The following is a 27,013-nucleotide window of genomic DNA, read 5'->3' as shown; positions in this document are numbered from 1 at the left end:
TTTCACATAACTTTTCTTTGTAGTAAATTTGTCATAAATTTAATTGTTGGAAACAGTATCATCATATTCATAAAGAACACTTAAGTAGGAAGGAGTCATAAATAAGATTTTTTTTTTTTCATTTTTGCATCAAAGATGACACATTACTATCATTAATTGGATCTTTCAAAAAAAATTGGAGTCTAATCCAGTTTACAATTTACCTTAGTCCTGGTAAAATTCATAAACAGAACCTTTCTGCTCATCTATACAAATTCTAATTTCTAACAACTAGTAATCCTAATCATCATCACCTCCATAACCCATGTCAGCATCCCCGTCTCCATAATCGTTGTCATCAGCTTGCTCTTGATAAGTATGTTCTGCAACATTGTCCATTCGCGCATCATTGTTTACTCTATCAGCACTTTCTGTCTCCTCAGGTGGTTCATCTGTTTTTTTCTTCATGGATTCAAGATTTTCATCACTTAAGAATGAGGGATATGGTTTAGACGCCTGCATAAGGAAATTGTTGTGTCAGTGTTTGTTTGGTTAAATGGTGACGTAAAAATGAGTTGAATAATAAATTTAAGATTAAAAATTATTGGTAGAGGCTACAAATATAAATCACAACTTCAAGTTAGAATCTATTATAGAGGCGAAAACAAATCTAATTGAGAACACTCAACCATATCAAACTCAGTTTTATATTACTAGACTAAATTTTACCTGACAAAAGTGAATTCAAACATGCATTTAAACTTCAACATCAAGTACGACTTGCAAAAATATTTGGGTCGGTATCAAATTAGATGGATTCAAGTTGTGACCTAAAACTTGATATCTAAACATTCTAAATGAAAGATTATTAAAAAAGCATACTGAATGAAAGAGTAATAAAGCATGCAAAATTTGACCAGATAGGCTCAATTAAAATTTTAATGCGTTGAGTTTTTCTGCATGACTGTTAGAAGACATGTAAGTGACTTCTCAGAATATTTACTTTGAAGAAACAGTCCCTTTTCTCAGCACTTTCCACAAGCTTGTTCCATTGTACGTTCTTCCTCAATGTTGAGGCAGACCCAACCACCTACAGAAACACAACAAAAATGCATCACGTTACAGCTATGGTAATTGTTGAAAGAATAATGTTAACCCCAAAATGATACAGTACCAAAACTGCAGACTTTGCTCTGGTGATCCCAACGTTCATTCGTTGATTGTTATCCACAAACCCTATACCTCCTTCTTTACTTGCTCTGACACATGAAAATATTGCAACGTCCTTTTCACGCCCCTGAAATAGAAATGAGAGTACTCGTCTTTAGTCCCAAATTCAATGTGATTACCATGTAAGAAGCATATTAGAGAGGGAAGAAGCCCGAGTTATTGCAATCCTTAAGTGACAACTAATTGAGATGAAAGACATTATAAAATACACAATTCAATTAGCCACAAACTATTCCTCCAACTTTCTAAGTTTTATAAATTCAATCTTGGGAAAACTGTGCAACAAGACCCGACCACTGGAACAATGTAAAAAATGCTTCAAATGAATGGCTCTAGTTTCTTCACTGTGAAAGATTAGATATTTGTTTCCTTATTTACATTATTATATAGGAACAATACCAGTTCCAGTTTGGTCCTCCATCACACCATCAAAAGGTACAGACAATTCATGCAAATAAGTAGTATATTAGTTTGAGTGGAAACATTATGTTGGTGCAGAATGAACTTGGTGACCTGGGGGCAGTCATTGGCAAAAATGGGCACTTGTTGTATATGTCAATGTATAGGCTATTTTTGTTTAGTTCTATATAAGTTATTTCCATAAGATTTTCCAGACACTTGCATGGGTGCTTATGTTATAAGATAAACTCAAATAAGTTATTTCAAATGCCCTTTACAGTAATACTAGATGTCGGGTTAATGATGTTCCAAATGATTAAAATTTAGAACCATTTTCAAGTGTGTGTTGAAATTTGGGGCCTAACTCATCCTTACAAAACCGGCTTGTAAGGTGAGGAGTGCCTCCTCTTTATAAACTCTGATCAAGCTTCCTATCTAACCGATGCGGGACTAAATCCACCCTCTCAGAGACAAGCCAACATAAGGCAACTAGGGGCAGATCGCAATTAAGGTGGGATTACCAACACACCCCCTCGCGGTCGGGGTGGGATTTCCAACAATCTGCAATTGTTGATTATTTAACACACACCAAAAGCAAATATGAAAAAGAAGGCTACCATATAATTATCATAAAGCTAGTTTACCTGGCAACCATCAATGGTACATATATCCACTAATTTCTCTGCTGACACGCCAAAAGTCTCTTCAAAACGTTGTTTGAAGAGGTTGACTTGTCCACTGTAGGGTGTTATAATTGCAACTTGGTTTCCTGACTTGAGTGTGGGATAAAGTGATACCAATTTTTGATACAATAACAGGACAAAATCAACTTCCTCCACATTTACCCACGAACCACTCCCAGATGACTTAGTTTCTTTACCCTCGTGTATATCAAAGAAGGAAAATGGGCCAAAGCAGCGGTACCTATGCCAATCACGTTCTGTCTGTATTTTGACGCCCTCCCCATCTTCCAAGGAATTGTTATAAAACTCCATCGAGGGAAAGCTTCTTATCTGTTTGATCATAATATAATAAAAATCACAGAGAAAAAGTGTCGGGAAATTTTGAGATTGAGAAAACACAGAATGAAGATTAAAGTAAATAACAGAAGAAGAAAGCAACATAGTGATGGAATTTATCTAAAAAAAATTATAAAGGACTAAATCTTCGATTCTCAAAGCCCACATCCTAGCATGATTGGTAGAAGTTGATACATTTCAAGAAACTCTATCTTACAGGTAAATGTTTTCTTCGTAATGCAAAGAAATCATATCCAAGGGAAAATACCCAACGAACTCTGGATGTGAAGCCTTGAATATTTTGCTACGTTTTAGATTTGACATCTGTAATATGTATGCTTCAATTTAAAACATTATCTCCTCCTATTTCGAATATATAGTATACAATTTAAAAATTTTCCTTTACCAGTGTCCTGACTAAGCATCATCAAAAATTCATTCCTCCAAAACAATAATTCAATTTTACTCAAGTTTTGCTAAACTCATCCGAAAAGGATGGCAGGTGGTGACGGGGCATGAGGACTTCTACAGCGACGAAAATTTGGAGAGTGGCAGATGGGAGCCTTCCGGTGACGACGCTGCACTATAGAGACGGCAGTCATGGCTGCTACAGGACCAGACTTAAAAAAAAAAATCAAAAAAAAATAGCGAGGGTAACCAAGCCCTGATACCATCTTGAATGAATTGATTGAATTTCTTGAAACTAAACCCTCAGCCTAATTTATTTATAATCAAAAGTTTACAATCAAGACCGCTAAATTATAGGGATAATAAGATCTAATATCATAAATATGTAAACAAAATATTCACATAATCGGAATAAAGAAAACCAAATCAGAGCAGTAACTCGAAGAGAGAAGGGGACTACTAATCACAGCCATATGATGCCTTTGAAACTTAGTTTTGTGGTGCATATTTTAGACGCGCAGATTAACAACTAATAAATATTTCTTCAGTATAAATTTGTTGCAAAACAGTCTTCCAAAAGGACAAGAATAATTGTTTGTTGTATTTATTCCAGTATCAAGGGTCTTAGTATCTGTTTGTACCAAATAGTATGAGTCTGCCAAATAAAAATACATCAAAATTTAGAAGTATCTACTTAGTTTGCTAATGAAATTATCTCATGCATCAACCTTTTGATATTCATTTAATCACAAAATAAGCACACATATTGAACAAAACAATTTTGGAGGAGTCTGCTAAACATAAGCACCAACCTCAGGATGCATTCGATATTGTGTCTTCAACATTTTAATGGGATAACCAGCCTGCTTCAGTCTTTGAAATAAGCTTGTTCCATATCTTAAGTTCAAGAATCATAAAATACACAAAAATCAGGTCTTAATCAAAAGATTCGATTTATGTATCATATCAATACAACTATCCGCAACATAATTTGCTTACCCATGATTTTTAGCAATGTCCGAAATTACGGTTGCTGGAAGTTGAGCTGGATCACCAACCTTAGAAAATAGCAAGAAAGAGTAACAGTGGTAAGAACAACATTATCCCAAATGATTTTCAAAGTGTTTATTCCAGCAACATTTATAATGTTAACAATACAAATGCAAAATAGAGAAAGAGAGACAACAACAAAAACGGCTAGGGTTTCATGTAATATCAATTGCATAATATTACAAAATGTTATAAGAGAATATATAATAAATCTAATAGACTCTAACTTACTAATATAAAGGCCCAATAACATAGCCCGACACTTTATTATCTAACACCTACCCTCAAACTCATGATGCATCACAAAGAAGCATTGTGAGTTTGTCAAACAAAATACGAAGAAACATACTAGATAATATAAAGTTCTAACACTACCCCTCAAGCTGAAGCTTACTAAGCTTTAAGCTTGTTACAAATTAACCCAGAAAAATAAACCAAATCAGCTGGTAACAAAACCAATGGAGAGCAGCAACCAAAATGAGTTATCTTCATAGGGAGAGCAGCAAGAACCACCACCATCAACCAATCAAAGAGAGAACTATCCAAACAATAGAACCAATATAAAGAAGCAGTCATACATAAGAACAATAGAGGAGTAACCAAAGAATCATCAAAAGTGGGAGAAGTGCAATCAGAAGAATCAAAAGGGGGAGAAGAAACCAAATTGGGAGCACTCGACTCACCAAACAACCAAATTGAAGAATCAAAAGGGGGAGAAGAAACCAAATTGGGAGCACTCGACTCACCAAACAACCAAATTGAAGAATCAAAAGGGGGAGAGGAAAACAAATTGTGAGCACTCGACTCACCAAACAACCAAATGTGAGAACTAGACTCACCAAACAACCAAATTGAAGAATCAAAAGGGGGAGAAGAAACCAAATTGTGAGCACTCGACTCACCAAATAACCAAATGTGAGAACTAGACTCACCAAACAACCAAATTGAAGAATCAAAAGGGGGAGAAGAAACCAAATTGTGAGCACTCGACTCACCAAACAACCAAATTATGAGCGCTTGACCCACCAAACAAACAAACCAATTGTGAGGACTATCTTGACTCACCTAACAACCAAACAAATTGAAAACGAATCCAAATCAAACCGAACTGAACCAAACGAACCATGCAAGGACAAATTGACGAACCAATACGAACCACAATGAACCAGACTAAACCGAACGAAACTAATCCAACACAAACTGCAAACCAAAATAAATCAAACCAAAGAACAATAAAGAGACCGAGAAAGCCTAACCCAAACACCACAAAAGCCATAAAAACACACCAAGACTCGAACAACCCACAAACAAGGAACTAGACTCAAATAAATAAACTAAAAACTGAGACTGGTCCGAACACATAAACATGGAACCAGGAAAGAAACACAAATGACCTATCAATCCAATTTTAATGAAAATCCCAAAAGCAAACTTGATTGCAGCAAAATGACAAAAGGAAAAGAAACAAAACTCAAAACAATTAATAAGGCACGAAGACTAGGAAAACCAAGAACCCATGTTTCAAACAAAATTTAAACACAAAATTTGTCTAATGAGTATATGTACTCACCAATACCCAATCCAAGCAAGAACTCTAATCCAAAACAAAATAAAATTGTGCAAGACCAACCAATGAGAATCAAATAAACAGGAGCCGCTTCATTCTCCAAATTGCACAATTTCAATTCCAAAAAAGATGATCTTAGATCGGGATTCAACAAAAGTTTTTTTTTTATTTGTTTTAAAACAATCATCGAAGCACCAATGTTGCAAATTACTAAATACAATAAGAAACAAACCGATGAAGAGAACAAACCAAATATTGCAGTGTATAAACTGAACCGACCATCAAAGACTAAACCAAACACTTTCCCAAACTTTTGGGAATTCAACGCGGAAGCAACAAGTCCTTCAAGGTGGATCAAAACAAGCTCTAGATACCATGTTAACAATACAAATGCAAAATAGAGAAAGAGAGACAACAACAAAAACGGCTAGGGTTTCATGTAATATCAATTGCATAATATTACAAAATGTTATAAGAGAATATATAATAAATCTAATAGACTCTAACTTACTAATATAAAGGCCCAATAACATAGCCCGACACTTTATTATCTAACAAGGTTCAATTATAATTGTTGCACAATAATATTTTCTTTTGGTAGGCTTGTTTAAACAATTAGCAACCAAGAATTTTGATTTTTTTTTCTCTTTCTAAATACCATTTCACACCTTTTAAGTTTAAAGGCTACGATGGATAATAATTCACTTTCTTTACAGATGTTGTCAAAAGGTATTACTTCCATTGAAATTTGTACTGAAGTGATAGTTAGATAGTTAACATGTAAAACTAGGCATATTAAGACATAACTTCAACTTAAATATTATAAAATATAAAAATAGCAGAGTAATATAATGAAAGGAAAGGAAGAGTATTGAAAATACCAGAAAAACTTTTTTGCATTTATTGGCCAAGGGAACAAGAGTTGCTGGTTCCACCTGTTTAGAATCAACATGACATATAGAGAGATGAAGTAAATCAATAACATAGGCAACATTGATTATCGTTTCATATTGACAAATATTAATAAGTTAACAAAATAGTCAGGAACTGAACCATTAAATGTTAAAATTATCTAAAGGTACTCTAGACACACACACACACACACACACACACACACACACACACACACACACACACATATATATATGTGTGTGTGTGTGTGTGTGTGAGAGAGAGAGAGAGAGAGAGAGAAGGGATTCATTGACTCCAAGAGTAAGTCTAAAGACTTACTCCAAATTTTGACCCTTCATTTTAATAATAATTAATGGTTGTGATTAATTCATAATAATTGTTAAGGTGGGTTGTTTTTATCTCCTTTCAAATCCACTACAATCCCTTCACAAAAAAATAAAAAAATATCCACTACAATCCTGCACAAATTGCAATTATCGTTCCTTTATTGATAGTTTGGACAAAACATTGCCAAGTTTATATTGAAAACAATCTAGTAGATGATTCAGAAATTAAACCAAAGAAGATTTCACTCTTACAGCTTGTGCGGCTTCATCTATAATCACAACGTCAAAGTTTCGACTTACTTTACTGAAAACATTTGAAGCACTAAAGCTGAGGGTGGAGAAGACCTGCAAAGACCAAAGAAGATAATGAGAAAATAACATTGCTTATTGCATTTTATTTAGAATTAAACATAAACCTTGAAATACATACAATTGTGGCCTCATCCAAAATTGCAGCTCGGATAGTGTCATCATTGCTTCCTGCAGAAGCATTATTCTGCTTACCAGTAGATGATATGTTGGCACTACGTCTTTTTTTCAGCTGTAAGTCAAATTTTAAACATCAAAATTTGACCCCGGATGACATTTGTTAATCCCATATGAACCATTCAAATTGCAATATGTCAATGTCAATATATGGTACAGCCTACTGATGAGAAATAATGTCTTTTCTTCCAAAAGCTATCTAGAGAAGCAAGAATAAAAAAGAATATTTTTCCAAAATAAGCTAATCCAAACACGCACTATATAAGAAATCAAGGCAAAGATTCCAATTCAATATTCAAACTACTTTCTAACTCAAAGGTTTCCCGTTCTAGAAAATATGTATCACATTCAATTTATATTCTTGAAGAAAAGGCCAACTATTCAATGTGTCCAAGGGTCCGTTTGATGGCCAGGATAAGGAGGCAGGATATGATAAATCTATCATATCCTACTCTTATCTTTTGTTTGATAAACCAATTGGACATGATACATTAATCCTATTATTAATCCTATCCTGACGGACCTTTGTATTTTCTATCCTGACTATTGGCTGGGTTAGAAATAACCTATCCAATTAGGAAACCTTTTTCTTATTTCACCCTCAAAACAACAAACCACAGAACCTTCTCTCTCCCAAAAATCGTTCCGTATTCAACTGAAACCTCCGTCTCTCACAACTCGTTCCTCATCCCAAATTGTAGATTCCTTGATTTAACATGAGAAAAATCTAAGACTCTTCTTTGACGGTATTTTTTATTGCCACTGCTTTGCTACAGTTTTGGGTGCAAAAATTAATTTTTGATTCCTTGATACAACTCGTTCCTCATCCCAACCTGTTCCTGAGGGGTTTTTTAAAGATTAAATTTGTTTTCTGGGTTCATGGTTTTGTTTCTTTAATTTTCCCTAATTTGTATTAGTTTTTTTTTTATGGATTCAATGTGAATATGTGTTTTGAGTTGAATAAAAATTGAAGGGATGAAGATGAAACAAAACCTTCAAAGATGCATGCCACACATTTACCTGGACAGTTAATTCCAAATAGGAAATGTTCTGTGCATGAATAAGGGCCCGTTTGAATTGGCTTATTTTTTAGCTTATGAAAAATAGCTTTATACAAATAAATAAGTTTTTATGTTACTTCATAACTTTCTCGCTAATGAAAATTGTACCTTCACAAGCATTTTTTTTCATAAACTACCTTCACAAGCTTATAAATAATACATAAAAGCTTATTTATTTGCATAAGCTCAAAAATAAGCTTATTCATCTAACATTTAGATCTTAGATTATCTAAGTGTTTTATAATCAATAGTTAAGCTTGCTTCATGAGTGGTCATGCATGATCATGCTATCATAACATTTTAACGTAGTGATGTGGAAGATCAGATAATAATGGCAGTAGTGTCATAGCTAGTTTAAAAGACATTTGGTTTAATCTGATAAATCAACATACAAGTTCGTCTAGGGTAACAGCCTTGATAGAATGGTGTGCTTTGAGACCAACCCTCACAATTTTCGGGCAATAAGCTTTGTTATTTTCATCGTGGATGCCTAAGAACATTCATGAACAATAATTAAAAACTAAATATATAATTATAAAACATATGTATATAAGAAAATTAACAAGAGAAAAAAAAATTAAAAAATACAAGTTCAGTCCAGTCTGCTTATAATACAGCATAATTAATTACAAGGACTAGCCGCACCACCTGGTTGGCAATAACATCCTAATAACGGGTATCCCAGGTAAACCTTTAACCCCCACCCAAGAATAATGCCATCACTGGCAACAAATAGAGACCTAAAATTGGGGGTAACATCAAAATGCATACTATGTATCGTCTCTGCTTTTAAAATATATAATCATTCCAATTGTGCAAGTATTGGAACTTTAAGCATTACATTTCAATGTAGAATTACTTTCAGTTGACTAATTGTCAAATACTGTGATGTATGAAAGTAGCATTGTCAACTCATGCAAGTGAATGCACGATGAAAGCACAACCTTGTTTAAGTTCAGCCACTGTTGAACAATGGTGAAAGCTTGAACAATAAGAGGAGAGAGAGAGAGAGAGAGAGAGAGAGAGAGAGAGAGAGAGAGAGAGCAGAAACTGTAACTGAATATCTAACAGAATTTTGTGTATTCATATTATGATTGAATAGAGGAAGATACAAGTAAGAGCCAGCTGTACTCAGCTAAGAACAGCATGCACAGCAAGCTTAGAATACAATTAACAAAACTAACTAAGTGTTAATCAACTTAGACTGCATTCTCTAATTAAACGTTTTCCCTTAATAAAGGCATTTAAACAAAACAAGTATTATGTGAGAAGAAGAAACTGAACTAAGTGTGGCTATTGTTGCTTAATATAAAAAGACAACAAGAAAGGCAAGTGAGATTTCATACCTCCACTGAAAACCCGCAACGCAATCTCATCAAGGGCAGAATTTGAAGGGGCGCATACTAGAATTCTTACACGATACTTACGAGTTGAAGTTACAGCTTCAGGTTTCTGATCACACCCATGATTATTAGACATTGTTTTGTAAAACTAAGAAACTTAACTGATGAATTGTAAAGCACTTACTAATTCATTTCCAGTAGTTGGGAAAAAACCATCATCACCATCTTTTGGCATCAGACTATCCCTTGGATTGATGCCATGTAACCATGGAGATGCTAATCTCCAATGTCTACGTCTGCAAAAGAAAAAACAACAGAAAATTGTATAAAAATAAAAAAATAAAAAAATCTTCTAGCAAGATATAATATATTTAGCACAATACAGAATACACTAACAAAGCTATTATAACAACCATTTTTAGTTCTCTTTTGATTAGTATGGTCTAATGGTAGAAATGGTCAGCGTCGTAAATTGATTCTTAAACAAATAAAAATAAGAAGAACTGACAAATTTACAATGCAATAACAAGAGAGCTGACAAACTAAAACCAATCGAGAAGATGAAAACAGAATGAGTGTATCATTTGATAGGAACATATTATAAGATTATTACGTGTGCAACACTGTCTAAAAAATACCAAGATGAAAGAGGGAGCCATTTTGCATAAGGAATACTAATTAATAAGAAGGCCAGAATCAACTTTATCAGTGCGGAAGTTAACTGCCATAAGAATATGTCATCATTCAAAATTTCTAACACTCGACCAAATAATGTTGACTTGTTAGTTAGAACATAAAATATGGATTCCATAAGACACAGGAGCATATAAGTTTGAAAATCATAGGACATGCAATGATAAATGGAACATATAAAATTAAGAAATGAGATTTGTACAATCATTTTGTGACAACTTTTGAACAACTTTCTCTCTCATACATTATGTTCTTAGTCTCTCTCTTCCTTTTTCTCTCTCTTTTGTTTTTGGCCAATAAGAAGAGAGAAAAAGAAGGTTGTCACAAAAATTGTCATCAAATGGTTGTACGAATATCATTACTCTATAAAATTATCATAACTCATACTCTTCACTCAAAAGAAATAATTATTGTCTTAAAAGAGAGCAAGAATCAGTGTATACATAAGAAATACCATGAATTATCTAATTATCGCGGTATTCTGGTTCCTATTTGTATTGGAATAAAAGTTCAGGAAAAATTTGAAACTGTAGCTAGTTGTATTGTATCCAAAGTGTCCACGAAGTGCTCGGCATGAGTACAACTTTTTATTTTTAAGTGATCATGCCTCCTTAAACAAGTATCCAATGGAATAAAAGTTCAGGAAAAAATTGAAACTGTAGCTAGTTTTATTGTATCCAAAGTGTACATGAAGTGCTCGGCATGAGTACAACTTTTTATTTTTAAGTGATCATGCCTCCTTAAACAAGCATGGTTGTCAAAATCGAGATCCCACTAAAGATCGTTGGGGTATAGAAAGAGCGTAGATCGTAGGATCGTAACAAGGATCGTAGGATCCCACCTAATAGACAAAATTATAAAAGAAACCAAGAAAAATAGCCTTTTATAAAAAAACACTTTCATTAACCATAATTGTCATTGAATGAATAATTGAAACATTTACAATTTCAGAGAAAAACTTTCATTAACCATAATTGTCATTGAATGATAATTGAAACAGTTACAATTTCAGAGAAAAAGAGGAGAAAAATTCCCAATTTCCAAACATAATGATTCAATTAAACACCAATAACTCCCAAAAAAACGAAATTAATGGTACAATCAGACCTTTTCAAGTGAAAACGGGTCAAAATATAACCGAAACGGGTCGAGTCTATGCTGGTTGGTACCGGGTCAACCCTAGTCGGGTCGGTCATCAACCTCTGACCCGGGTCAAAAGCCATTGCAGAAAACGAAGAAAAGCGCCGATTCTGCGATTAACCGCTTTTCCTCGGCGCGCCGTCCGCTCCGCCGTCGTTTCCGATCTTCTACCCGATCCAGATCGGTGATGGCCATCGGAATCGCAAGATCGTACGATCTTGAGTGTTAGATCGCGATTTTAACAACCTTGTAAACAAGTATCCAATAATTGATCATTTAGCCTTCTACTTTAAGCAAAGTGTTTTACTAAATAACAACCTACTTAAATTTAAGCATGTCTTACTTCTCTCTCATTTATCCTTGGACAATGCAGATATCAAACAAATGATTTAATAACATAAAAGACCGAAAATCATGCCCTCAGCTTTAAATAATCTTCCAAGCTTCATGTGATGCAATGTAAAGTTGAACCAACTTAGATGAAGAGAAACCAAGAAAAAATGCACTTAGTTACAGCTAGTTTCTTGATACTTATATTTACAATAAATACTGGATTTTGCTCGTATTGCATTTCCAATTTGATTCAAAACCATTTCAAATATGAATTACTGGAAGATAAGTACTGTACAGCCACAGAGCTAAAATGTATAACACAAGAAGCCAGAAGAAACCAAGAATGAAAAGAGAAGAGCAGATTGATATCTCATTAATAGAATAAAATTATTTTAAAAATGTCTCAATATGGAAATAAAAAGAACAAGCCAGTCCGAAATTAGAGCCACAGGAGAAAACCAAAATCCATGAAAGCTAAGTTTTCATGAGTAAATTAAAGGGCAGATGTTGTCAAAACAAAACTTACTTCTCCTCAATTGGTAACTGTGGCACCTGCTTTAGCTCGAAGGTCCCGTTCCTAAAAAGTAAATAAAATAAAAATAAATATATAACAGAGAAATATAAGGCAAAAGTGTGAGATTATATAGCTAACGTACTTAAAGCATGCTTTGTAGAAGAGAAAATTGCATCAAAATTTCACTTCTACTAGAAATGCTCTTAAGATAACATCTTTGCTCAAGACAAAAGAACAATAGAAGCCAGAAGTAGAAGTAGTAGTCATAAAAGAATGGAGAAATATATAAAGATCTTATACTTACTTTGACTGTACTCTCATTGGTGTTGCATGTAAAATAGTACTCAGAATCCCAAGTATGGTCTGAGTCTTCCCAGTACCCGGAGGCCCCTAAAATGAGTTGGTTAGATTCAATTATTAGTTTTTTTTTGAAAAGGTTGTAACTACACATTGATAAACGAAGACAGAAGCATAAAAATATCAAGCAAGGGGGAAATTACATAAACAAGTACATTATCAAGAAATAGGACCTCCCAATATACTATAGATGAACATCATAACCTATGCTCTGGTGGTAATAAATAACAAACTCTCACCCAACAACTGTTGCGCAAGCTTTGTATTATAAGAAATACAAAAGGAAAACAATAAAATAGATCTCTTACAAGAACTGAACCAAATCATGGACCAACCAATCTAACTGGCCAGTCATGTTTCTTAGAACGCTAAAAACTGTCTAAGAAAAGAAAATTTGAACTAATTTCAGGTCAAACAGAAAATTTGAACTAATTTCCCTTTTTCTTTAAACCTTAAAACTCATGTTATTTCCCCCAAAAAAACAGGGGGAAATGGTTGCATGACAGCTAGACATGGACAGTTCTTTGTAATGAAATTCCCCAATTCCCAATAATAACAAACCAGTCTTAAGACAAGAATTCAATATAAACATAACGTATTACATAAAACAAAAGGGAAGCATGCAAAAAATTAAAAGAATTTCACTGCAGAAGCAAGGCACACAGACAAACCTGTATCAGAACAAAGGTTTTTGATAATAGACCAGCCTGCAACAGGAAAATAAAAAAATTCTCTGGAATTAACAGATGGTACATGAGCTTTGAAATCTACACTCCAATAAATGCCTTGATGAATTATGCGTCAAATAAAAAAGAGGAAAATCTTCATGAGAAAGTGAAGAGTAACAATTGACCAAAAGATCAACTATCCCTCTGCCATCAACTAGGTCGGCTCATTTTTCACTCAATATAAGAGTGAATATATGGAGGCTCATTTTTCACTCAATATAAGAGTGAATATATGGATGAGCATCAAAATAAAAAGCTAAAAAAAATTACTGTTACAAAAGTTAATTTTGACAAAATATGATGTTCAAACGTTAAAATATACTTGAACACTGCATCCAAACAGACAGCGTCTTTTAATGTTGGGACTGAAAAAGTCAAAGTCAAGGCCTTTAACAGTGACAAGTGCAAGTGAAATTTCAAACATGTACAGAAGAAGAAAACGTGTGACAAGAAACATGTTGAGAGTATAGGCAGAACTTGAAAAGGATTAAAGAAAAATATAAGACTATTATAATTTATTCACGTTAATACACTAGAAGTCATATATCACATATTTTAAGCATAACAACATCCTTAATTAAATGCCAAATTCCAACATGACAATATGCCATCTTAACTAATTTCCAGACACTCTTGTTTATTGTTTCCAAACAATATAAAGTTACTAACAATGACACGGAGGAACAACCCTGCATTGCTTTGAAAATACAAAATAAAAACAAAGGATAATTAATAAAGCTAAAAACAGGTTGGAAAACATGTTTTATTTAATGCACTCAACTTCTAGAGTAAAAACTTACTGTTATGGCCTCACGTTGATATGGATTGAAACTATCATTAACGTATTTATCCAAAGGTAATGGGATTTTCCATCCTTCAGAACCAAAATCCTCTCCAACAGCATTTAATATTAAATCCTTGAATGGGAGATTGCTTATCGTTCGTATAGCCACATACTCACGAGCAATGGTAGATAAACTGCACATCTGCATATTTATAAGAATCTTCACTGGTAAGAAAACAATAAATAAAACCTGTAAGCCTTACAAACTAATAACACAAATTATTACTCAAGGATTAAAACTCCCTAAATATAAAATAACACACAAGTGGTTTCATTCTATGAAAATAACATTTGATTGACTGTTTCTTAGAGATGAAGTCTTCAACATAATGAGGAAACAAAGAGAACGAAAAAGTGAAAATTACGTAAACTTCAAGAATATATAATTCTGGACAGAAATTTGATGCTATCATCCCTCTAGACTATTTTGCTGCCACTGTCGGTCCCACTCGCATAACGGATGATGTTCGCCATCATCTCATTAGCCTCTCCAAGCTTGCGTTAGACAAGTACAATGCTGATCAGGTTCAAAACCAGCAGTTTTACTATTGCATCTGCTATAACATCGAGTTGGATAATATTTGGCCACTACAACCACCTACTAAAAAATGCAAAGTAATGAGATTTTGTGTAGCACCTAAGTGCCGCTATGCTACGCAACACAACTATAGATTCTGCTACGGCCTCATGAAGCTACGGCCTATTTCATAATGGCACCACAACATAATTTGAATCTTTCATTTTGGGGCAAGTAGCTACTCATAAGATTCAGCAAATATAATTGAGACAATGATTGCGATTTGTTTCCAAAAGGTTCACTATAGCCTCTACTTGACAACATGCTAACACATCATATCAACTGTATCAAATCCCAACCTTGAACACTTTGATATGGAAGTTCTACACTTCCATTAATTGGTGTTACAATGTGATATTACAGTAATTGAGCAGGTCAGGCTTGGTTAAATTGTGGTGAAGGTTAATTATAACTTATATACAACACACGAATATTGTATACTTCCTTCCATTCAGTGTACTTAAAAGAAAAGGGTCAACATTCAATGGCTTACAGCGAGGTGCCTTCAGTTCATGCACACCTCTGGCCTAATGCTGGTTTCTGCTATTGTGCTTATCTCGAAATAAATTTGGTAGAAACTAATTCTAAATACCATAATCTAATAACAACAACAACCAAGCTATACAAAAAAAAAAGTGAAAATATCTTGGTGATTGTTACAGAATCGCATGCCTACAGATGAGCACCTGAAACACAGTGGATGCACTGTGGTCCCTATTTGTAGCCTTGACTGCAAACTAGGGGAGACTGCTAATCATCTGTTCTTATTTTGCAGCTTTAGTGAGCAGATTTGGAGCTAGCTTGGATCTATTTGGCGTTTTCAAGTTGATTTAACGTCTACAAATTTTATTTTCAATTTGTGCAACAGCTATTGCCACCCTCATGTTCATGATATTTTGGTTGTTGCAATAATCAATATCCTCTAGTTTATTTGGTAATGTAGAAATTCATTCAGCTTTAAAAATAAACAGCTTTCTCTCAGATCGGCTATCAACATGGTTTTTAACTCTACATCTCCTATTGGAAATTGGACAAAAAGTCGCAAAGCGGTCTTCCTTTGATGAAGGCAGTCTTTTTAAGGCTGTTGGTGTTTCTGGTCATCCCAGTTAAGTCCCTCGCATCATTGAAGGTATTGTGTTCCTCCTCCTTGTCATTGGATCAAAGTTAAAACTGATGGAGCTGCTAAAGGAACTCCCTATCGTGCTGGAGGTGGTGTTATTTTTCGTGATCATAATGGATCATAATGTAATTCTACTCGTAGTTCTCCTCTCCTAATCTTGTTCCTTGGAGACTCGGATCCAAATGGTAAAACTATCTTCAGTTGATTTCCTCAATGTAGTTCAATGTTTTCACATTTATAGGAAAGGCAATAACTGTGCGGATAAATTGGCATCTGTTGGCGTTAGTTCTCGATGTTATTATTGGTGAAATGATATCCTTGCTTTTATTAGTTCGGACTTATTTCGTTAGAAGTTTGGTCTACCGTTTTATAGCTTTCATAAATTTTCATTTGTCTGGGTGTGGCCAAGTCTCTGTTCTTTTTTTTTTTTTTTTTGGGTTTTGGTTTTGTAAGTTGTTACCGAGGTTTGTTTCTCTTTTCATTTTTAATAATATTTGTATGTTTGTTGTGTGTCTTCTTAGGTTAGCGGTGCGAACATACTTGGGATGGATGCCCTTGTCTATCACATTTCTCCCAATTCGTCAAAAAAATACATTGGTAAAAGTGAAATGTATATGCTAGATTTGTTAAATAAAAAGGCAAAACGAACATTTGAAAAATGCTAATGCTAAATTCAACTTTCTTTAGAAAAGAAATCTACTCAAATAAGATTTCGGGGAAAATAAAGGACGGGTACAAAAAGTTTGGGCAGAAAGAGGTTGCCACATTTCCTAGTTTAGAGCACACCACATATTTGCATCAAATGCATATTGTCACACATATTGTAAAACTACATACATACAATTGAAATATATAAAATGCATCAAATGCAATTATTTTCATGCAGCTGAACCAGTGCACATATTGTCAATGGAAGAAACTGTTGAGAATAAATGAATGTATTATGAAATTGCTATGTTTAGTTTATAACTTATTGTGGACTGCCTTTAGTGCTACAAACTCCGAGCATCTTTGTATATAAAAGGACCTGACATGTAAATTCTTCAGGTGGTTCTACTATTCCAAGGAGACCTACATAGTGCCTATAAAACAAAAAACAGCATTCTTTTTTCGAATTTCAACAGACGTAATACAAAATTTTGAATAAACCCTAAAATTATCAATATCTTTATTTACAAAAATGTAATGCATAATACAAAAGAGCAGATTATTAAACGAAATTATCACATCAACTGAATTTAATAGAAATAAAATTTGTGGGACATCCAAATTCACAGTTGACAGAGGAAAAATATCTACATAAGAAATATTTCTATTATAAATCATAAGAAGAGTAGAAATAAAATATTTCATACTTGTAGCAAGAATACAATATAAGATAAAGCAAGTTACCCTCATAAAATGCAATTGATTCCCTTCCACGCTTATATGAGATCGCATTTTGAACAGCCTTGATTTCACATTATCTCCCGGTAGATAGAGTCTAACTCGAAGAACTTTTGGTTCAGAAAATTTTTGCACGTTTTCCACCAAAGCAAATGCATGCGTAGTATTGTCATTTACACGCTTCCCAGTATTGAGTATTGACAGGTAAAAAGGAAAAACATGTCAGTACATATTACATCGTATCAGAATCTGCAAAGTCCAAAAACACAAATCTTAAACCCTTTGTACCTCTTCATTTGAAATCAGAATTAGATCATTCTGTGATATTGATTCTCCCTCTTCCATATCAAAAAGAAACTCTAGAAAATGAAAGTCATCTGGCTTGTTGTGACTCTGTTCAGGCTTGTTGTTGTCGCGATTCGGTACCGCCCCTAACTTCCATTCAGCCCCTGCAATCACCAATATAAAAAAAAATAAAAACTCTTCAGCATCAAGGTAAATGAGACCGACTACATTTTTCAAATTTCAAACTATAAAACAAGAAAAACAATGCAGTGCCCATTTTTTAACTTTAACAAACAAAGAAACACAAGTACACAACTTAGAAAAAGCTATCTGTTTGATAAACTTGGCCATCAGAACCAATACAAAGAATATTAACAAACTGCGCTATTGTTATGTGATATAGTACAAGCCTGTTTGGATTGACTTATTTGAGCTTATCCCCTGGCATAAGTTTTGTGAGACTCGGTGTTAGAAATATCTCTTCACGGAAAATATCGGATCACCAAAAATTCAATATGACAAATAGCGGATTGCGTAGCGGGCATATAAAGCATGCTAAAAAGAAATAAAAGCTACATAAACAGAAATTAAAAATGAAGAAACAAAAGCTACATAAACAGAAATTAAAAATGATTTTATTTGATATAAAACTTAAAATCTCAATAGTTCAAACAACTAATAAAGCATGATGCATAGTTGCATACATTATTGCAGAAAGCGAAAAACAGATATTAAAAGTGACTTAAAACTCAAAATCTAAAATTAAATACACCAAAACAACTAATAATTGGTAGTTCTAAGTTCTAACTAGTGATAAAAGATCTAATTATTCTCCTCTTCCCCAACATAATCATTATCCTCATTTTCAGATAGTGAGGCACATCCTTCAACTTCTTCTATTGAATCATCTGAATCAATGTCCACAAACTCTACTTCCGATTCTACTAAGACAGGATCATCATATTGGGGCTACCCATTTGACCGAGCCATCAGTTTCCAATAAAATATAATTTTGGGCTTTATCATAAAACATACACGCTGAAATTGCAGAATTCCGATATGCGCATCATGACTGATATACCAGAATTTTGAAATCTCGCCGATATTTCGGAAACATCAAAGTTGCTTAATCGTATTGGGTACCCTGAATTCCGACACAGAATAGTGGTACAGCGCCGATATACTGGATATTTAACAACACTGGCTAGACTGTTTGGGAGAACTTATGAAAACAGCTTATGAAAGTTTTCATAAGCTTTTTCAACTTATTGTCATAAGTTCTCCAACATAGCTTGTAAAAAACTATACAAGAAACTATTAAGAAATATTCAGAGGTTAATGAGTTGGGTTGAAATAAGGTTTATGATATAACTCTGGCGCAATTTGATTCATGTAGCCGAACCCACTCAATGGTATAGTGCTTGGTTTGTTATCGTTGTTGTTGTATAGCTTATAAAATCAACTTATAGCATATAAAGAAACAATTTAACCTTAGTTTATCTTTTGCTACAAAAACATCTTATGCAAGCTAATACATAAGGGTCTATGAAGTACAGATACTCCTCGTATTAGGTGTGTCCCGATATAGGATATGTATTGTGTCCGACATGACACCGACACATATAAACTAAAATTACATTGATTTATGTCATTTTCACAAATTATTATTGGTGTAAGGGAATTTGAACAAACTAAGTATTACTAATTAGTAAAAAGTAAAAGAAAAAAAAAATACCTTCATCTTTATCGCCACGAATGATTTGTGATTTGGCTTCTTCAAGAATGAGAGGCTCATAGGTGTTCACATAATCTTGAACATCTTTGTATTGATTCTTGACGTTGACGAGTTTGGAAGTAGTAGCGTTCCCATTGTTTCTTCTCTTATTCTGAAACACACACACACACACACACAAAATATGAACAAAAGATATGAATATGGGAATGGAAAAAAGTAAAGAAATGAATGTGAGAGAGAGAGAGAGAGGAGAATGAATTGCCTCGGCTTCTAGAGTAACGTAATCCCAAGCAAGAATAATCTTGTAGAAACGATGAATTGTGGATTCTTCTTCAAGCTTTTCCTTATCCAACGCCATTACAACGGAGTATAACGAACTGTAACTACACGACCAACTTTTCTTAATAAGATATGAAAATTTCTCTCCAATAATAATCATTGAACCAAAACAATTTGGCTCATTTGGGCATATCAAGAGCAACAACAACAACAACAACGGTTAAACAGAGTCGTATCAACAACAATAACAACAAATTAGTACCGAATTTTCTATTAAAAATGAGAAACAACGAAAGTAAAATAGGATGAATCGAGTTATATGTAGAGACTCGAACTCGAAAATGAAAATAGAAAAAAAATGGTGATGGGTTTAAGTTACCTGAAAATGGAGTGTGCGCGGTGTGAAGGAGACGACACGAGACGGATAGAGGGTTAGCAGTCAGACTACCACAGCAAAATGGCGACGACTTAACCGAAACTGCCACCGGAAGGGTTTAGAGTGTGCCGGCGACTTAGCAAAAGGGTTTATACTCTTTTATCTGTGATTTTTATTGGTTTTTTTTTTTTAAGAAACTAAATTAACCCACACAAATAGACACGATGAAAATTGAACCTGAGACCTCGAGTAGGAGCACACTCTCAGGCCCAAGCCAATACCACTAGGTCAATCCAAGTGGGTTAAATATGTTTGTATCGTGTAAAAAATTTCATAATTTTTATATCCTACTAGACTTTTGACCCGTGCATCGCACGGGTTTTCACGATTATAATAGAGACCAATAAATAATCTTTAACCCATAAGATCATTGATATGGTAGAAAATATTTTCTTCAAAAAAAAAAAGTCAAGATGATATGAATGAAATTGGTGTGCAATGCATTTTTTTAGATGGAATTTGTTAGGTTAAATAATTGCTAATAAAGCAAATGAGCGGGAAAAAATTAGGTTAAGTTGCTGCAGACGTAACAAAATTAATAAATAAGGATAAAATTTTACATTTTTATTTTTAGTCTCTCCTTTTTTTTGGGTAGTGGTCGGGGTTTGAACCCCAGACCTAGTATATTTTTATGCATTATCCAACCAACTGAGTTAAGCTCACGAGGACAGTCTCTCCTTTAAAATAAACTCAGACATAGAATTTATATTTTTAAATAAAATTTTGCAGAAAAAATTCACAATATTATAAAAAAAAAATTCAAAAATAATTAGAATTTTTTAACAAAACATGAATTTAATATGATTTTTTTTTATTTTTGACGGTTAAAAATTCATATTTAATTTATGTTTTGTTAAAAAAAATTAATTTTTTTGGAATTTTTTTACGATAATTACACATTTCTGTAGAATTTCATTAAAAAAATACAAAACTTGACTTAAAAATAGGGACCAAAAGTAGTGATTAAAAATTTTATAGGGACTAAATGTTGAAGAAAATTTTAGAGTGATTAAAATGAAAAGTTGGTATATTTATAGGGACCAAAAACATATTTAACCTTGTTTTATTTAATCAGGGGAAATGCTAAATACACTTGCTTGGGCACTCGCCTCTGGCTTTTATATTTATATTGTGCCATGTCATCAATTCATTTCACCCTATTACATGTTCATCGGTTTAACAGGTTAGACAAAATTATGTAATTTAATTTTATAAAGGCTAATCTGCATTTTTCGCCCTCTAAGTTTTAAAATGTTGTGATTTTAGCCCTCTATTAAAAAATGAAAATGTTATCTCTTAATTTTACAAAACGTTGCAAAACTAATGAAAAGACGCCACGTGTCCCAAAACAGAAGGCCAAAATTGCAACTTTTTGTAAGGATAAAGGGTCAAAATAACTTATTTCCTTAAAAATAGAAGGTTAAAAGAGCATATTTCCATAAAGTTAGAGGGTCAAAAGAGCATATTTCCCTAAAGATAGGGGGCAGATTTTTCATTTTTTAATGGAGGACCAAAATCGCAACATTTTGAAACTTAGGGGGCGAAAAGTGCAGTTTAGCCTTTTATAAATAAACTAGACTCGAACTCGTACGATGTACGGGGTTTTGTTGAGTTTCGTATGTAAGTGTCAAAGTGGCTATATTATTAATTTTAGAGTTACATTTAAAGTCCTAGAAACAATCAAACTAAGTGATGATTGAGAGTGGTCGACATGCAAAATCTCAAAAAAGCAAATTAAAAACATTAGTTTGCATCAACAAAAATGAATATAGAATCAAAGTCATAAATTAAATTATGTGAAAGTGGACCGTCAATATATTCCTAAGGACCTAAAGGACCTCCAGAAGGGCTTTTAGACCCTCTCAGAGGACTCAGCGCCCTCCAGAAAGGTCCTGAGGCCCAAGGCGCGCCCTCCCCAGGGCGTCGCCTTAATTACTTGTAGAAGCCTCTATAAAGCCGCCTAAATACCTATCTACCCCTATTTACTTGCTGCCTAAGTAAACATAAATCAGACCCATAGAGAGTTATAAATACAACCCTTGAGAGCAAGGTAATCAAAACCAGATCGGCCATTAAACCGGTGTACCTATAAGTTTAGGATTTAAAGGTTCAACCAAGTAGGACCGGGGTTGAACCGGTTTTAATTAAATGTTTTGTTTTATTTTAAATAATACATTAGGGTATAAATTTTCCCTAAAAAAATTAATGTATAAATTTTATAGTATTCATATCTTACATTACTATTCCTTCAAAAAAAAATATCTTACACTACTAAAATTTTTATTGCGTAAAATATGAAACAATTTTATAACTTTTTCGTTTCAAAGTTTTTAAGTTTTAAAATAATTTTTTTGAAAGAAGTTTTTAAATATTTAAAATCTTCCTTAAAAAAAATATTTAAAAGCTAATAGACAAGAAAAATTATTTTTTCTGAAGGAAAACAAGAAAAATTATCAAGTCCTTCAAAAAAAGAAAAATTTTCAAAGAATAATGCTATTTTCTTTTGCCCAAGAATGGATTGAACGCTGATTTTTCATTAAAAAATAAACTAAAAGGACTAGAATCAGTAATGGGCCGTAGAGGTTAGTTGTTGGCCCAATTATTTTACTTTATCAGAAGAGAAAATTGCTTTTCTGACATTCATAATTTTCTTGTGTCATTGTGAAGTTATGAATGTCAGAAAAACAATTTTCATCAGAAGAACCCTACCCGGTTAATGAAATCTAAAACATTGTTGAAAATATATTTTTAACTTGCTTTAAATGTTGGAAATTTTTTTTGTTGTATCGTAAAAACCGCACCAACCGATCCAAACCAAACCGCATTAGTTTGGTTTGGTTTGGTTTGATTCTGATTTTATTTTAAAAGTCAACTGAACCAAACCAAACCACATGCTTTTGTATCCTGCAGTTTAGATGACTTTTAGCCTTAAAACCGAACCAAACTGCACCGCAAACCCTAAAATGTTTGTATAAAATATAATTTGATTAGTATACTCTGTTAGTGTAAGATTATTTTATACTTGCATTGAGTGATGTATTGCTACATCATTTAATAAATTAAAAATACACGACTTGTGATACCTTATTAACTTATGTGACAACATATCATTGAATTCATATGCAAAATTTTGTCATATCTTGGTGTATATATATAATTTCAAAATTTAATTAATATACTTTGTTAGTGTAGAATTACTTTACACATGCAACAATTGATGTATTGTTACGTCAATTAATAAATATGAAATCACATGAGTTGTCATATTTGTTAATTGATGCGATAGCACATGCACATGATTGAATGCACGTGTAAAATAACCGTACATCGACACAAAGTATACTAATTAACTCATAAAATATTGATAAAAGGTAGTATTACATGTTGATTAAAAAATTGGTCAAATACCATCCACAATCATTTGAGTTTGATGTTTATAACAAATCAGTCATTTAATTTCTTTTCGTTACAAATTGATCATTTAAGTCATAAAATATCTGCATCATGATTATATTGTTATGAAACTCATTTAAAAAGAGTTTACGTGAACGTTTGATAATAAGTTCAGATGTTCAAATATCCACCGCTCTTAAACTAAGGTTCATAGATGTATTACTCAACCTTAATTTTAAACAAAATTGATCGATTATTTAATTTATAACATTGTTGATAAAATATATATATCTTTAAAATTAATATTGAATTCAAAAAAAAGAAGAAATTTAATTGATCGATTATTTAATTTATAACATTGTTGATAAAATATATATATCTTTAAAATTAATATTGAATTCAAAAAAAAGAAGAAATTTTTTGAGTAAGTAATATTTTTTGACCAACCACCTCAATATTAAATGTTTCATAAACACTTCTTAACAAAGTTGGCTAAACAATAAATAACAGCTTAAATATTCCACAACTTAAACTATGAATTTAGACATTTAGCAAGTATAAGTTGAGATGATGACGGTTGATTGCCGGCAGGGCAAGCAATGATGTATGAATACTAGTGACCTAACCCGTGCGTCGCACGGTTAAAAAATTTCATTTGGTTGACTTTAAATTAATCCCAGCACCGCATCATCCAACCATCCAACCATTAATTCAATACTCACACGACAAAAACAATCTAAAACTAAAATTCTAAAACTAATATATTGTCTCCGAAAATAAAATATAGTCCAAATTCAAGCCATGTATCTCACGCACATGTGCAAAGCAAACCCAACAACAAACAACGGATTTCGACGGTTTAGCTAAGAAAATTAATTGTCATAAAGATGATTGGGATGAAAATAAAATCAGCAAAATACAATCCAATATAACCAAAATAGACTTCAAATTGCATCGAAAAATATAAACCACCAAATGTTTGAGACGAAGTTAAAAGCAAAAGTTACAACAATTCACAACAGTACATAGAAAACAAATGTTACTATTTTGGATCGGTCGGAAGGCCAATTCATTGATGACACGTGGACTAAACGTCCACCAGACTAAGACCAGGACCGGCCCAACACATATTGAGGCTCAGGGCGAAATCCAAAATGAGGCCTTTTAAGTTATTATTAATTTGTGAAGGAAAAAAGTTATTAATTTTATTTGTTTCTCTACTGACTTGAGCGTCAGAGTGCTAACGTGCCTGCATGCACATTCCATTCCACCGTAAAGACTCTCCACCACCGTTGCCTCCATCAATTCCTCACCGAACAAATCAGTTACCATACATTGATTGATTTGTAACTAATTTAGTAAGGGAACCATAGTTTCAATTATAAAAGTAAAAAAGCATACCAATAATTATATTAGGAGAATACCATACCACGCAGATTTGTTAGTAAACAAATGAATAGTCACGCAACAGTTTAAAATTCCAGAGTAAACTTAAAAATGTCATGATTTTATAGGAACTAAACATATTTATTTATAAACATAAAATTTCATTAGATATAGATAAAGAAACTATAAATTGTAATAAGTTAAATATAAAGCATGTAAATAAATTACAAATAAAAAATATAATTATGTCTATATATACTATATAATTAATGAGGAACATAAAGAGAGGTGAAGTGATGTAGGTTTGATTTAGTGTTGGTGGACTATGATAAGATTTGTGGAACCATCTAATCAAAGGGTGGGAAAAATTGGTCCACGTTGGACCAATTTTTGCATGGGTCCAAATTATATTGAACTGGGGGAAGATATAGCAAGTGGATGCATAAAAAGACAAAACCATTCTAATCCAACACAATAGTAAAAAAATTAAAATTAATTTTAGTGTTTGTATAGTTTGAATCAAAATTAATTTTAAATGTGTAATGATTAAATTATCCTTCTAATTGTATGTAAAGAAACATTATAATCCAACACAATAGCAAAAAAAATAACAAAAAAAACCATCAAATGAGATTTTTTTCCTCTCTCTTGTTGTGTGTCCCTTCCATTTTTCCGTAACATTCTTTAACAACATAAAACACTTAACCAAACAAACACTTAGTTAAATATTTTTGAATTAGAAAATCTCCCATGACATACTAATATCGTTTCCAAAATTAGCTTTTCATGTAGGCAATTCTAAAATTTACCAACAATTAACTCCTAATTTTATTTATTTTTATATAAAACCTTCCTTTTTTTTTTGACAAAAGATAAAACCTTCCTTAGTAGCCATCTTTTTATAATTGAACTTTAATTACCTTTTAGTCAAACTCTGAATTAGTGGACACCGTTTTTTAGAATTGAAGGGTTAAATTATTATTTTTTGGTCGAGCAGTTTAGTGGCTGGATTCACACACATCACGCGTGGAGAAGTGAGGAATCAGTGCTCCAACCTAAGACTCTGCACATAATATCTCTGATAATTGCAAATTGAACTACACTTATGAATCAAAAGTATTTATTTATTTATTTTAGATATATTTTTTTTTTGGTACATATCTTATAATACATCGTTTCCATTTTATTTATATACGCATCATTATAGTGATTTTTGAAAAAACATTTTTATAATGATTTTTTTCAACAAAAACATGTAGGGATGTCGATTGATAGGGTACTACAATGCCCTTCCCCATAACCGCATTTGTAAAAAATACCCGTACCCGTACCGTTGTGGGCAACAACTTTAGCATCATTCCTCATACCCTAGGTACCTAAGTGTCCATACCCACACCCATTACCAAACACTTCAAATATGAAAAGACGATAAAAACATCACAATTGAAATAAAACTATGGTACAAATTTTTTAAAATTAACTCAAAATGTTACGAATCGTAGTATTTAGTCAAATAAAAAACATCCAAAATATCCCTAAAAAATTGTACATCGGCATGATGAAGTTGTTACTGTATTAAGTAGTTTTTTGGTTTAGGTTTAGATGTTGGCCTAAATAGCTAAATAAATAAATTAATCATACACCAAAAGTAAATAAATTATTTATGATATTATATAAATATGTATATGCGGGATTGCGGGACTGGACAATATAGTACCCTTACCCGTGTCCATACTCATTTAAATTTACGGGTATTATCTAGACCCGTGCTCAGACCTATAAACATGGGAAAATGACGATTATAAATAATAAAAATATTATAGTGATAATAATGATATAAACAAAACATTGTAGCCAATCAAAGATACTTTTTTTCCCCTTGTTCTCGAGACTTCCATAGACACTCAGCACCTCTCACTTTTCTAATAAAATTTCACCCATTTTATTATTTATTTTTTTAAAGAAAGATTTTCACCCATTCAAGGTTTTTTTTTTACCATTAACTGATTTATTCATCTCTCCTCACT

At 32.8% G+C, this 27,013-nt stretch overlaps 1 protein-coding gene across 4 annotated transcripts; it reads right to left on the bottom strand.

Moving 5' to 3' along the window:
• LOC146955070 (putative helicase MAGATAMA 3) lies at window positions 1–20,280 on the bottom strand. Of its 4 annotated transcripts, none has more exons than XM_085719878.1 (21): window positions 20,151–20,280; window positions 19,755–19,875; window positions 19,493–19,643; window positions 17,761–17,921; window positions 17,479–17,652; window positions 14,346–14,531; window positions 13,489–13,524; window positions 12,765–12,850; window positions 12,473–12,523; window positions 9,965–10,076; window positions 9,784–9,889; window positions 8,830–8,927; window positions 7,321–7,431; window positions 7,143–7,235; window positions 6,534–6,587; window positions 4,035–4,093; window positions 3,848–3,932; window positions 2,253–2,621; window positions 1,154–1,276; window positions 983–1,069; window positions 1–495 (listed from the first exon to the last, which is right to left on the bottom strand). In XM_085719878.1, exons 2-21 carry the CDS (start codon window positions 19,848–19,850, stop codon window positions 280–282), a joined length of 2,454 nt encoding a protein of 817 aa, XP_085576004.1. In that variant the 5' UTR covers window positions 19,851–19,875; window positions 20,151–20,280; the 3' UTR covers window positions 1–279. The 4 variants fall into 4 exon arrangements, with proteins under 4 accessions (XP_085576004.1, XP_085576014.1, XP_085576009.1 ...); XM_085719888.1 differs by having other exon boundaries at window positions 7,191–7,235; XM_085719883.1 differs by having other exon boundaries at window positions 19,755–19,869.
• Window positions 20,281–27,013: the final 6,733 nt, after the last annotated feature.

The sequence above is a fragment of the Medicago sativa genome, chromosome 1, assembly GCF_051527215.1.
Source record: "Medicago sativa cultivar Bolivia chromosome 1, Bolivia_mono, whole genome shotgun sequence".
In the NCBI taxonomy this organism is placed as follows: domain Eukaryota; kingdom Viridiplantae; phylum Streptophyta; class Magnoliopsida; order Fabales; family Fabaceae; genus Medicago; species Medicago sativa.
This window is presented reverse-complemented; position numbering and strand designations above follow the sequence as displayed.